At 42.7% G+C, this 14959-nt stretch overlaps 2 protein-coding genes across 6 annotated transcripts in view; both read right to left on the reverse strand.

Annotated features, from left to right (window-relative positions):
- Positions 1-6086, reverse strand: part of tmem260 (transmembrane protein 260) — a 31290-nt gene extending 25204 nt beyond the window's left edge. Inside the window, exons 1-4 of one of the 5 annotated variants that reach the window (XM_080783249.1) lie at positions 5917-6086; positions 5565-5678; positions 4396-4435; positions 1135-1166 (exon numbers count right to left, since the gene is read on the reverse strand). In XM_080783249.1, the coding sequence (XP_080639375.1) occupies positions 1135-1166; positions 4396-4435; positions 5565-5606 (114 nt within the window). In that variant the 5' untranslated portion in view covers positions 5607-5678; positions 5917-6086. Of the gene's footprint in view, positions 1-1130; positions 1167-4395; positions 4436-5564; positions 5882-5916 lie in introns of those variants that run through there. The other 4 variants (XM_080783247.1, XM_080783250.1, XM_080783246.1 and 1 more) reach the window with 4 other exon arrangements.
- Positions 6087-11932: 5846 nt separating this feature from the next.
- LOC308329544 (nuclear pore complex protein Nup93-like) lies at positions 11933-14389 on the reverse strand (the record flags this gene model as incomplete). Its single annotated transcript, XM_080783881.1, has 1 exon — positions 11933-14389. The coding sequence occupies one exon, from the start codon at positions 14387-14389 to the stop codon at positions 11933-11935; it is 2457 nt and encodes an 818-aa protein (XP_080640007.1).
- Positions 14390-14959: the final 570 nt, after the last annotated feature.

The raw sequence follows: 14959 nt of genomic DNA on the forward strand, positions 1-14959 counted from the left end.
TATATATATATAATTTCACATTTTTGCCTATAATGTCATGCCCAATATAGGTTAAAGTGGTTAAACATAACACACACACCCTCCCCCTATGCCCTTTTCTTGCAGCCACTTCCCAAGGACAGTGCACTTCCCTGGGGATGCAGGGGATGCAGCACGTGGTGCCTGCAAGCCAGCCCCAGCCCCCACTAACCACCTCCGAGCCACAGCCACTCTCGTTAGGGGGGGATCCCGGCAATCACAGCAATTAGCCACTAAGTCTCATCCAGCCTGATAAGGGCTCAGTCATTAAACACAGGCTCATTCCCCGGCACTGATAACATGAGCCATCCAGGAATATATGGGGTGGCTGACTCTTGCAAATAGAGTGTTGTGAGAGAGGGACGACTATAATGACCCCACCACTGGTCTCGGACACAACGAGGGTTCCTGGCTCCTCATAGCTCTGAGAGTCCTGGCTCATGGGCAGGACAGAGATGTCAAGAGTTAAACGGTAAACAGGAGGTAAAGGACATGCAAAGAGAATGTCCAACAGGGTTGGAAAGGCCACCAGCCTAAAGGACGGCTGAGGGACGAAGGCTGCAAGAAGGCACAGTGATCCAGAGCGCCAGCGCTCTGGGGATCAGAGGGGAGGGCCGGCAGCCCAGGGCCCAGGGTGGCCCTGGGGAGGCCCCCACGACAGGCAGACAGGCAGGCCACACGGACTGCGGCACTAACGGCAGGATTACTGGCATAGTGACACCGACACAGCCTCCCTAAAAGGATCACAGCGGCGTAATAAACTTTATTAAATAATAAAACTTATTATAACTGTTAACCCGATTTAGTTCATTCTTCGCGGCTTACACACACACACAAAAAAGAAGGGTGGGTATAATAAGCCTTATACCGTACATAAGGCAAAGCCTACAAAAGCCATCGCCTTACCATTGGCTTTAATTGGATTTGAAAAACGGGTTGCAAATTATAGCATTCTCTACTTGTAACTTAGTAAAATAAGTGTATAGAAAGGATGGAGGAAAAAAACCTGTGGACTGAAAGTAAATTAATCTGCTTTCTGCCCATGCTTAATTAAACTTCCTTAATGCTTATAAGAGTTAATGAATGAATTGATTAAACAATACGGCTAATACTCACCCCCAGCTCACAGGCAGCGGTGATCAGCTCTCCTGTGGAAGAGAATGGGGGATGAAATTAATGTAAACCCAATAATTATTATTAAGAGACAAAGTCTGCTGCAAAGTTTTCCCAAATCAAATACTTGCATTGGGGTTTTGCATTAATTGGCCAGGATCAAAACCTGCAAATCTTCCCAGTGTGACATTTCCTAAGCGGCACGCTCATTCTCTTCATCTCATGCCTCTCCCCTGACAGACACCCCCTCCCCTCGCCCAACCCCCCACAAACATGTGCACACACACGCACACACAATAAAGAGACTCTTATACTCTGTGTGAAACACACATACTGTATACTGTTGTGAGAATATTGCTCCCAGTCCCAGGCTCTCCATGCACCAGGGTCCCATAGCTTTCCCTCCATCCTCTCTCTGCTTCTCTCCTGCTCCCACAGTCCCACACTCCCAGTGTCTCTCTGCTTCTCCCCTGCTCCCACAGTCCCACACTCCCAGTGTCTCTCTGCTTCTCCCCTGCTCCCACAGTCCCACACTCCCAGTGTCTCTCTGCTTCTCCCCTGCTCCCACAGTCCCACACTCCCAGTGTCTCATTTAGTCCACTGGATAGGACTACATATAAAAGGCGACAACGGTGACAGTCACACACAGTGAGGTAAGAAAGATGTAAAAAATAGGTAGCTGGTTGAGCAATTTTATGACAAGCACTAAGGGGGGCTGAAATAAACAAAAGGCACCCGGCTAAAAGCGATCTGAAGACAGCCTGAATGCATTTGGGCACAAAGCAGAGCGTTTAAAATTGTACCGATTTCCCACCCAATGTTTGCATCTCCCACTCTTTTGACAAAATTGACATATAGTTCAGATTAAATTACACTGATAAATGTCTGCATTAAACACAGCACCCTCTGCTGGTAGCAGGTTGGTAGGGTCCAGACAATGAGATAGTGGCCTCATTCCTTCATTGACTGGATAATTAACATATTGTATACCTCCAAATAGGCTGATATATTAAGACTGTCAAGTGTCTGTCAATAGTAAGTAGCATGTGGTACAAATCAAATATAAATGAGGAAATGGTTTTATATTGTTTCCATTTCATCCTGATAAATAAAACAACCACTACAGAACAGAAAATTCTGTTCTAAACTAAAATACCTCCATAGCGAGGACATTACAGTCATTTCAGAACGCTGCAGTTGAATTTCTGATGTTATTGGCTGCACCACTTATGTTTCTGCATTTAACCTTGTCGTCACAGTGAATTACGATGCCGGAATTCCTGCCACATGAGGAGCCCTCACTCTTATCAGTCTAATGGACCATGAAGACACAACTCATCCACCTGCACAGCTTAAACACTGTCACAGCTCCATTCCACCTGGCGTACACAGACTACTACAGTGCCTTGCTTCAATTTACTCAAGAAAATAAATTCTTAGTTGAATAATATAGTCACAAGGAATTTATCGACTAATCGATAAGTTGGTTTAATAAACAAATGTATACAATTTCACAATGGTTAAGCTATTGAAAGTTATAGACTGGCATAATTAAAGGGTTATATCGAGATTTTATCAAGGGGAGGGACATACTGTACTGTACAACAATGACAAATCTGCAAACAAACCAATTAATCGATGAATCAACCATGAGCGGACAGCCCATTTACATCATCAGTCTCTCCATTTTACTCATTTTCCCAACCTGGCATATTTTTTGGCCGATTCAACATAAACACTCAAACTAATACTCAGCCCAAAACATCCGACTAACAGTGCCACGGAGATGCAGTTCTGTAAGGGAAAATATTGAGTCGACGGGGTAGCAGACGCAAGCGCCAAGAGTCTTTGTGATAGCAAGAGCGCGGGCACCGAAACCAGTCTTCCCGTAATCCCCACCATTTCCACACTCCACATTCCTAGACAACAGCGTACCCGCAGGGCTGCGCTCAAGCCTCCCCAGGGCACATCACACCTAAAGAGATTAGGACACAGAGACGGAGACCTGGAGAATTCGGAAGGGTGTTCAACTGGCACTATCAGAGTGGGCATCCTGCACCATCCCTAAATGCTGTGGAGAAGGGGCTGGCCATTTTTTCCCCCAAAAGCTCCTCTTGCTAGACACAACCAGCAGGGCTACTCAGCGCTGCTTTCGCCTCATCTCTCTGCCCACTCCGTTTCCTCTCTGCTATCTAGTCCAGCTTTTCTGCATGCTTTTAGTCTGCTAAATAAATGTACACAAATGTGCATTCCTTTTTTGGCTGTTTCCATGCATGGGCACTGCCATGCAGACCCTATACTGAGCAGAACTTCCATGTCCGAGTCCAAATTTACCCTGTAACCTACTAGATATCTCTCCAAATATTCAATAATAAATTTGTGTTGTGAACTGTTAAATTTCTGCAATTTTGGATTCTTACAAGTCTGCGATACTGTACAAGATAAAGTTAAAACAACAAACATACATGTTTCTGTGATTTTAAAAGTCAACAAATGACAATGTATACTATATATGTACATCACTGTTTCTAAATCATTCCAGTCATTTTCTGTAATCTGTACACATTGTCTTTAATGCTTCTAAGGTTTTTAACATATTATACATATTTGTATATTGAATTATACAACTTGCTTATATATTGTAGCAGTCTTCGAAACATGCCACACGAAGATTGCACAGCACAGACTTGTAAGAGTGAGTGCCCTCTCTATTTGACTCTTTGAAAATTCAGAAACCACTCACCTGGTACTGTACATTTGTTTTAGGGTTTATTTGTGTTGCTGATTGTGTCTCTTAGTTGTATGTCTTGTTTATGTCTATATGATTATTACCTCATGTTCTCTACAGTAATTTGGTCAATGATAGTTGTTTTTAAATGTGTCTTATAAATCAATTAGATTTAATTTATTATTTATAGGATAATAAAGGGTGATGGCAGGAAAAGGACAATCTCAAACCTGACAATGGGGCAAAGAAAATATTTACTACTACCCAAACCAACTTTTCAGCGATGACATGTATGTTGCCATATCTGTTCAAGAAATAAAATAATATAATTGTGTTCCCTAATCCCTACACAGGAAAGCTGTTGCAATAGATATTATTCATTCATGTTAAAACAGAAGTGTGCCTCAATCAGGAGCGACGACTCTGCACCAATAGCCATGCAAATGTAGAAGAAGAATTTGATACTGAAATCAGACATAAATATTGTGGCAGATGTGAATAATAAATGTTGGGGTTCCACATGCACGATCACTTACTGTATGCGTCAGTAATCCTGACACTGGTGTAATTCCCTATCTGCACACAAGCAGAAAGACACTTCTGACAGATGAATACATTACTAAAACTTTACATTTCAAAGCCATCCTTTTCATATCGAAACCTTGATCACAGTCCATACGGAGTTCTACCCAAACAAACATGCAGATATCGTTCCTAGACAAAACTGGCACCATACTTGATAATACGGCTCTACTACAGCAAGACTGGCTGGGCGATAGACAAAATCTAATATCACAAAATATTGCATTGATATTGCAATGTTGTGGGATTGACAATTAGTGCTTTCATAAAAGCACTAACAGAGAAATAATCATCAATGTATCAGAAAGTAAGTAAGTAAGTAAGTGGCTACAGAAAAATAACAGCTAGAACATTCAGGCAAGTTTAGAAAATCATCATCTTTCAGACATTACTGTAATGCAGCCTTTAAAGTTTAAAACCAGGAAGAGTCAAAGTTATGCCATAATACCACAATAGTATTATCCCAAATCCCAGACATCCAATCTCATATCACAATAACAATAAATATATAGATATAGTGCCTACTGCCCAGCCCTATAATAAAGGTTATTAGACCAGCAGCTGTAGTGCTTTAACTATACTAAACTGTCTCTAATTGGAAAAGGGCGCCTTATCATCATCATCATCTTACTGGTCGTCAGCGATCTGAGACCGCCTACTTTTAGGAAAACTTTGGACGAAAAATATAATTCACCTCACAATCAATGTTTGTACAAAACTGGAAATTTATTCTAATGTTTGTGCAATAACTGGATTCAGTAGCCTACTATCCTTGGATCAGATCAAATCAGATCATCATGTAATTAATTGGGGTTTTTTTTTACATTTTAAAGTACGAGCCAGACAGTAGACTCGATTAAATACATCTATGATAGTCTTGATACTAGGCTAATTCAGTACCATGGACAGCAGCACCTGTGTATTCTCATTTAAAGCCTGTGTCGCTGCCAAAACAAATCTGATCTACGTAAGGAACCAACGCGTCGCGTTGTTAGCTTGTAGATAAACTATTTTTTGACAAGCTACACGTCGTTCGATTACGTGATTGGCTGCCTCAGCTGCCTGGCTAAACAACAAAGCCACATGGCTATACAAAGTAGAAGTACCATAGTAGCAAACCGACCTGAATCTCCTCCGGGGACCGTTTTCTGGACACATGGCACATAAAGAGCCGCAACACAAGCCACAGTGGCTCCTGTCAGAGTCCAGCTTTTCCTCCACTGCTGCTCCATGGAAACTGGAAAGCATCCCTCTCGTTTTAAAATATGACGAACATTAAATAATAAGAACTCACACACAGTCACACACACACACACACACACTACTGCTAGCGCTAGCTAGCTGGCTAATGTTAGCATCGGGGTATAAACAACGCTCCTGGAATGCCCGAGTTCTTATCCTTGCTCAAAAGTTTGAGCTCGCACGTGTGTAACTTTTAAGATTTTGTTAAAAAAAAGTAATAATGCTATACCTACACCAGTACACATCATTTACTGACAGAGAAGTAGTTGTAAACAGACCGCGAGAGAGAGAGCGGCGGCGGCGGCCGGCTGGAGATTTCATTTCACTTCCTGGTTCAATTTCAATCCGCAAAGGAAAGGATCAAGGAGGCTTTATGAGGAAATAATTATTTATTCTATATTGCGATTTTTTTCATCAGAATTATGTCGGAAGCCCTCTGCCATCTCAGTCAGTCACGTAATACCATCAACATAGTTTTTATTCTGCTTTATTTATTTTGCATCCTGATGATTCTGATTTGTGTGATTCTGCTTGATGTCTACCGTCTAGATCAGAAGGGGGGGGGGGGCTCTCTCTCCCCGAGTGTGCGTGTGCGCGCATGCATGCTTGTGTCCGGCCGCTTCTACCTTGACCTTGTTGTTAGTTTTGTATACTTTTATTTATTTCAAAATGTAAACTATAACATGAGTTACGTGTGCATGAATTCCAAAACGTTGGATGTGGGATGGCAATTCTTTCTTTCTTTCTTTCTTTCTTTCTTGTTTTCCAAATTCTTCAACCATCATGATTCAAAAATATTTGTTTCACTAAAGTTTACATAGACCTAGATAAAACAAAAGTTTAGTCAGCTTTTGAAACTGGTCCTTTATAGCCTTGATCAAGTGTTCTACCAGCCAGTTTGGTAACAAAATGTGTTTTGAAACTGAAAGCCCACATTAGCCTAAAATTTGTGGCAAGGATATCCCTATTAGTTTACCGGTATGTTGGTTTTAGGATCAGTCCTAAATGCACTCTGCATTCAAAAACAAATGAAAAGATTGCCTATTGTTGTAGAGGCGGAAGAAAGCAGCTTTCTCAGTGGACTGTGTGGTGTAAGAACCAGTCAAGGGATGCACAATGCATTACAACACAGGCCAACATAGAGGTCCAGCTTAAGAGTGTTGACAAACCAGGTAAACCCAAACTCAAACATAGCTGCCCGAGTGCCCGTCTTATCGGATTTAGTGCCTTTTGAAAAAGCTCCACGCCACGTTGCCACGGTCACCATGGTTCTTTTTATACTCCAGAGTCAAACTATGACTGATGGAGGCTTTATTTGTCTGTGATTCCTAATGGGAGCATTAATGTCTTCAGTGCATTCAAAAATACAGAAAAGGCAAGGACATTTCTTTAATGCTGTGTAATAGTCCTTGCAAGTCAAAACCCCTCCTCAAAAAGCAAATTGTTATAGGCTAGATGTAGTGATTCTATTCTGTAGGAACTATAGGAAGATGAATAACTTCTCTAATAATCATCAACTGCATCATTCACTCAGACAGGCCAAATGTCAAATGAAGTCCAGAAATGTATTGTTATCGGCTGCTAATGCAGAATTAACTTGTGAGAACACTGGATGTAACCGAAACAAGATACAGTAGATGATGCACCCTTAAAAAATGTCTCACAAGTGTCCACATTCACAGGTTGCAGGGTTACCGTAATAAAGAAATTGCCCTATTGAACTGATAATAATCCCAGCCTACCATAAATGAGTCTGATCCCTCAGTAAATTGAGCCCTTGGAGAGGTGGAGTGGTGTCAGCACCTATAGCCAACTCTCAGATGGCTCTCTAATCCTCCTCGCCTCTCGCCACCACCCTTACTGTCTAATCAGTCTTAAACACACACATGTACACTCACACCCATCTGACACACACACACACACACACACACACACACACACACACACACACACACACACACACACACACGCCCATACACCACCCATACACACTCACCCTTCCTCACTCTCAGACTCCATCTCTTCGGTGTGATGTCACTGTTAATCCATGCTTCATGGTTATCCGCCGGGCTGCAGCGCTGGCAGAGGAATATGGGGGGGGTGAGAGGGTGGGCGAGGCAAGCTATATTCAAGTCACACCAGGAAGTCTTCCCGCCTCAACCCCCAACTCCCCCTTCCATTACGCCATGATAAAAATCCCTGCACAAAAAAGGGTTGTTTAACTGCTTGGCCTAAGTGTGATGCTCAATGGAGTAGGCTACTAATGTACATTCACATTTCAGTCCCAAAAGGGGAAATAAAACATGCAGCTGTGAGAATGTGTCTGTGCTGTATTCATAGAAGCGCGTCTATGTTGTAGCTCATATTAGAGGCACAGGGAAATCATTAGAGACCCTGGTGGATTAAGCTCATTCCAAGCATCCCTGGCTACCACATGCATGCATGCAGAAAATGCAAGGCTTTTTTTATTGACAGCTTGTCTAACCATAGATAGGAATTACCCACATGGGTGAGGCCCCAAGCTATTAGCAAACATTAGAGGTCTGTAATGGCAGTGGTATTAAATTCATTATCTTTGCAGATTGTAAGCATGGTGTGCGATTGTGTATGGTGTGTGCCCACTGTACGCCTCCATGGGTCTTGTGTGTTTGGACACACTTGTGTAGCAATGTGTGTTTTCAGGGGATTTCAGTTCAGTTTGTGATAAGAAAGGGCATTAACACTGAATTGATTTGGGACAGTCCAACAGAGCACAACTCTACATGTGTATGTACAGGCTTTCACTGCCTGCAGCCTGCATCAAAACAAAGATTCTTACAATAATGTTTTACCGCCCTAAAAGGTAGCTCTCTTGAGGTCCTCACAATTCTTGAGGGGTGCTAGCCCCTCCGACGTTCAGACACGACGTCATGTGGCAGCCAACTCTATAGACTTTTAGTGTTTGTCTTATTCATGCTCTCCCAAAAATCAGCAAGCACCTAAAAATCAACAGGGCCCCACTCGTGACGTCATGAGGCAGCCAAGTTCTATGGACTTTTAATGTTTGCTTTAAGCAGTGACGTCATGTACAAAAGAGATGTTTTAAAATGGTCACAGAGTAGGATGGAGAGTATGGAGGGAATGGGTAGAAAGTAGATAGCTTTACAGCACAGGAGTGGAGCAAAAGACAGCTGGAATAGGTTAGAAAATAGAGACGATACAAAATGAAAAGAGAACCAATACAAATAATTAAAAAAAACTAAATGGGTGAGGTCAGCTGAAATGTACAACAGAATACTGTAAAAACTGTGTTTTCTTCCCCCTGTTGTGACTCACAGTTTGCATGTGGTGCAGCCATGCAGGAGCAAGGGGCTTATGAGGCCACTCGGTTAAATTTGATCTATTTGATTATGTATTTTCCTCACTTACGGCATATCTGTTTTAATCTTACCTTAAGCATCCTTGAAATGAGGTGTAATCCAGTTAAGCCCCTTTGAATCTGCTTCCCAGCCATATTACAACCGTTCATCCTGCCTAAATATCCTCACTGCTAAACAGTTGCTCACAGACTGTGACACTGGCCACAAGCAGGGATTCATATATTGTAGACCAGTGGTTCCCAAACCTTTTAGCCTGTGACCCAAAAGCCTCCCTGGGACCCAAACTAGTGAAAATAGCCGATCTATCGACTATTTGTTTTCTAATTGATGGAATTTCTTAGATTTTTCTTTGATTTCTTCATGAAATTATTGTAAAGAAAAATCATTGCATTTGTTTTTAATGCATGAAAACTGTTGCTTTTTTGGCAATGGTTTTTGAAAATGTTTTGAAATAATAATTAAAAAACAAATGTTAGGAAACAAAAAATAAAGGGACCCATAAAAATGATGGGTCCCGACCCGGTGTTTGGGAAACAGTGTTGTGTAGACCCTCTGAGATCAAACACTAAAGCCTTGGGTTTTCATAATAAACCACAACATGATCAGCTTAAGATACTATGGAAACAAAATGACAGCAACTCAGTAATGGAAGATACCGATTTTGAGTGACCATATCCCCATTTTTGTGGCCCCAGTTTATCATGTAAACATTGCCTTTAGGACCAACATTTCCATAGTTTGAATGGATGTCAAAGGCAAATAAAGCATAATGTTCAGCCAAGCCCTGAAAGTAGCAGGAAAATACTGCAAATCAAATACAACACTTTCCTTCGTAGAAATTGAATATATTTACATGGTGGCCATCTTGCTCTTTGGTTGATCAATTGAATAGACCTACTTTATTAACGGTATGTAAAATGTACCCTGCTTGTTGTTGTTGCTGATTGGCAGGGTGGAGTCTGAGGGACCATCTGGTAGATTGGGGCACACTTGAGCTTGGTGTATATCATCCTACCTGTGCCTAACCTCATCCATTCTCTCCCTCTCCAGGTTGCTTCAGTTCATGTGTTTATTGGTTTACACCTCACGACAATTGTAACAAAGTCTCCCCTTTGTTACAAATGTGAGCCAGTTATAATAACACAATCAACTGTGTGCACATAATGCTCTGAAGAGAACAAGCGACAACATGCAGAACCGCATGGTCCATGGTTAACTTTGCGAAGCAGTACACTTATAGTTCAGACCAATACAATTGTAGGCCTATTCAGTTTTGTCAAACAGGAGCCTCAAGAAAAAAATGTCCTATGTTTGTTTGTTTGCTTTTTCCTTTTTATTTTGAGAAACAGCTGGCTACTGACAGAGATGGTTAAACAATCCCATTTCCACTATGACACTAATCCAAAACATTGCAGTGACACATATAGGGTGACGGAGAGAGGGACTGAGGGTAGATTGAGACTGAACAAGACAGTATTTTAAAGACTGCAGCTCGGAGAAATGTAGATGGCACACAGGAGGGGGGCTAGTGAGACAGCACGTCACAGCATGGTTTCCATATGGGAGCAATCCACTTACTTGAACTGATAAAGATTTAATTAACACCAGACTCTGCAATTACTCTGTAATTAAAGTAATTTGTCGCCTTATTTGGATGAGTAAGCCGTGCATCACAACAGCCTCTATACACACACAATAAAATCCTTTGTGAGGTTGGTTCTATTTGTACACTCTGAGTTAAATTCACACTGAGGAGTTTATTGTGGAGGACATGAAAAAAGGAGAGGGTATGAAGGAACAAATTGGACTTCCTCTTTCAGTTTTAAATGTTTTCAAATATGTCTATCAGCTCTGTTTCAGTATCTTTGTTTGGATTCTAATTGGCAGTTGAAGGACTAATAAGCCATGTAGGCTGAACATACAGTACAAATATCAAGAACCACATGAAATAGTGAATAGGCACGATATAATCATAATCCTTTTCAAACATAAATTGTGTACCTACCCGTATATTGGAAATATTTGATGATTTAGCATATAAATTAAAATGTTTTCAAAATCTCTGTTCTTTCCCAAATTCCAAAGTTTCTTCAACGTATTAGTGGCATATATATGGCATATATGAAGTCAAATATTGTGATGTGAATAATAACTATTGTAAATAGGCTACAGACACTTGTTTTCACAAAATATTGTAATTTGTGACCATACCAGTTAGTACTTACTGGCATATGAAACTGATTGCCAAGTTAAACTACTAAAACGTGAGTGGGATTATTTACTATGCTATTACCATACTGTACGCAAATTACACAATTCTATATCACAAGGAAAATCATTATTATTGTCCCCAATTTAATTTGAATTATCCCATCTTTAGTATTTGATTCAGTAGGCCTAGATTTGTTTAGCCTATAAATATCATAATTATTTCCCCTCTTATGACGTAATAGATGGAAACAGTTTCAACAGAAAATGGATCACTGCTCAACCCTATTAAGTATTATATTTTTGAGGGGCGCCAGCCCCTCCTGTACACAGGTTTAATATTTGTCTTTAGTTCAATGTTTGTTTTAAACGCATTGACAATGAAGGGAAAACTTACGTCATAATGTGCCTCATTACGTCATATTGTCTCTTTATTGTTAATGTTTGCATTTATTGTTTGTGTTGGCACCGTTTGTTTAATCAACATGAGTTAGACTTTAATATATAGCGTCCCTCACTTCACATGGGTGTGATTGTTTAAGATGTAAAACCTGATTATGAGAAGTGTGTGTGTGTGTGTGTGTGTGTGTGTGTGTGTGTGTGTGTGTGTGTGTGTTCTATTGTGCCTGTTTGGATTTGAAGCAAAACCAATGGCAGCTTAGCTTGGCAGGTGTGTGTTCTCTCAGTTCATCAGCACTTCCATCTGCACCAGCCGTGCGTTGGTGTCTCCAGGCATTCTGTATTGGATCATTCCAGCGAATGTGATCAGGGCTCTGGCTTGGCTACGTAGTACATCCCTCTCCTCTATAGTCCTCTGCCCTCGGCCTGATGTGCCCGACGGTGCTCTCTGCAGGCGCTTGTACTGTGTGTACAGGATGTTCATGGTGGCCAGCAGCACCTCGGGCAGGTTGTGACGCAACTCATCACTGAAGTTCCTGAAGGCGACCACTCTTTCCTCCACACTGTCCTGACTGAGTGGAAGAATCTTCAAATGTTCCATTACGCCATAGGCTTTGTCGAAATGTTTTGCGTGGTATTCATCAAAGAACTTCATCAGCTCCAGCAGCAGATGGAACGTGCTGTCCACAGACCTCTCTCCTGACACACCTTGAGAGCAATACCTCTCTGAGATAGCCACAGCCATGTTTGTCAGCCTTTGCTTATTAGACTGAGGAGCGTTGACCTGGGCGATGACTGGACTCAACAACCGGTTGATCAGCTCTAGAACCTTGTCTGGATTCTTGGCCAGCTCATAGAGTTTAATAGCTTCCTCAAACAAGCCTTTGTTCTCTGCTTGTAGAGCCACCTTACCGATGATGCCTCTGGTGTCTTCACCGGTGAACTTATCTATCACTCCAGGCTTTCTGCTGCCATCCTTTTCTAGCTTCCCCAGCAGCATGTCAAACTCTCCACTCTCGATGACAAGCTCACTGACACAGTGCATGAACATATTCTCTCCCCGACTGTCCTTCTCATTGCGTAGGAAGTAGAAGTACTGCAGGGCTTCGCGTGGATCTGTGGACTCAAACTTGCGAATATATAGCATCAGCAAGCGGATGAAGTTGAGGCGACGCACCATAGGCGGATCACCGGCCTCTTGACTCAGTAGCTGAGCGCTCTGGCCAGAAGGTTTGAGCAGCAGGCGGCGCTCGTACAGGACCAAGGCCACGTGCACGGCGTGACTCCGCAGCCTTCTCGTCCGGAACAGGAAGGCAACGGCCGCCTCAAACTGAAGTGTCAGGAAGAGCACCTGGAAATACAGGAAGGGCAGTTGTGCGGCAGAAAAATGAGACTCCCCGTAATCCTCCAGCAGTTGTTTCTGGAGCTGTGGCAGAGTCAATCTGTCCTGAGATCTGCTGGCATCATCATCAAAACACACTTGGTTCAACTTGAGCCACAAGTAGTTTTCAGTCTTGTCTGCCACTTCTCCATGGTTGTTGCTGATGTCACACTTCCCTATGAGACAGTAGACGGCTTTCTTATAAGGGTCAGTGCTGTTCCTCAGAACTCTGTGGTAGTTCAGTCGAAGCCTGTTCTCTGACTCTGGGGAGAGGCATCTGTCAGGGCTGTTCACGTACTCCTGGAACCAGGTCTTGAAGTCTCCTAGCTGATGTTGAGCTCTGTTCACCACCTGCATGGCTGCCTTCAAGTCTCCACAGCGCATACAGAAGTAGATCACAACCCACACTGGATGGCCCTCTACGTCGCCATCCTCCATGCCCGGGAGGGGTCCTGGTAGTTTAATATTGAGGAAGCTGCGGACAAGTTGGTACGTTCCGGGCACCCCTCCTAGTTGGGCCTGGTGGAGGTTCCCATACACTATCGTCAAGGTGTAGTTCTTATAACTGTCCTCCAGGAAGCTGAGTGCCTGGCGTATAAAGTTCATTTGCATGTCAACAGCCGTGCGACTTTTCAGGGTGTCTTTTGCTGGCAGTACGTCTGTCATCTGTTTCACCGCCAACCACATCTCGGATACATTCCTGTCATCCAGACTATCAGCTACAGATGCACACAGTTCTCCTAAATTAAGCTGGACATGGCTGTTCACAATCTTCTCATTGAAGACGTAGATCTGTCGGGCGTAAGCCACCTCCACACAGTCCAAGGAGCTCCTTCCTGGACCCACCACCTCGTTCAAAAAGCTGGGCTCGGCCTCCTGACTGGAGTCCAGTTCATCCTCTCCTGCTCCCCGCAATGTGTGCAACATTCCCTGCTTCACCTGTTCCCATTGGACCAGCATTGATTCACGATGGTACTCTTCGGCTAATTGGAATGTCCTGTGGCGTGACTCCTCGATGGATGACAGGAGGACGTTGTCTCTCTCATTCTTCAAGAAACCCTGTATATCATTGTCTTTGATTGGCTCCAGAGGCTCAAATGTGGTGGGAGCACTAAGACTCTCCAACCTCTGAGAAAGGTGAAAGATGTCATGTCCTCTGGAACCAAGAAGTATGGACGCTTTAATGTTGGCCGTGTCCTGTGAGGTGTGTGTCAGTGCATCTCGAGATCTAAGGCGCTCCCCGGCCTTCTGGATTTCCTTCAGGTTCCGCTCCACGCGTGGGAGCTCAGACGCAGCTTCTGTCTCTGCAGCCAGCTGCTCTGCCTGCTGCAGGAGATCCTCAAAACCATCAGCGTCCATTACTCTGGTATATCGTCCAGATGTAATGTCCTTATTCCAAGAATGGTGTGGCTTTAGAGCTTGTATTACCGTGGTGAATGGAAGATGTGGTTTGCAAAACGACTTAAATGAAGATGAAGCTTTAAAAAAATGGAAATCAGCATGTGATGTCACTCAACTATGACATAATATGTATGATGTATACAACTTAATGTGGGCAAGGTTCCAGCTCCATAGGCTACAAGCCCTTTTGACTTCCATTCTATACTTCCATGTTTAAGTTAAATATTATATTTCAGAAAATATAAAAACACACACACACACACACACACACACGCAAAAGTGAAGCACAGTGGTGAAATTAGGTTATTGCAGAATCGCTGAAAGGTTTTGTAGAATTTTATTTTGGACAAGGGAGGCGAGAATGGAAATAGTCAGTCTGTGTTTTCCCTTGCCTTTTTTGAGGAGCCCCTCCTATATCCAGCTTTTGGTGTGTGTTCACAAACTGTACTACACACACATTAAATTACCATTGACAATGGACAATTTTACGTCATAGTGTACATTGTCTATTTTACGTCATGCTGATGC

This window comes from Protomyctophum bolini (genome assembly GCF_963924005.1).
Source record: "Protomyctophum bolini genome assembly, chromosome: 15".
Lineage (NCBI taxonomy): Eukaryota > Metazoa > Chordata > Actinopteri > Myctophiformes > Myctophidae > Protomyctophum > Protomyctophum bolini.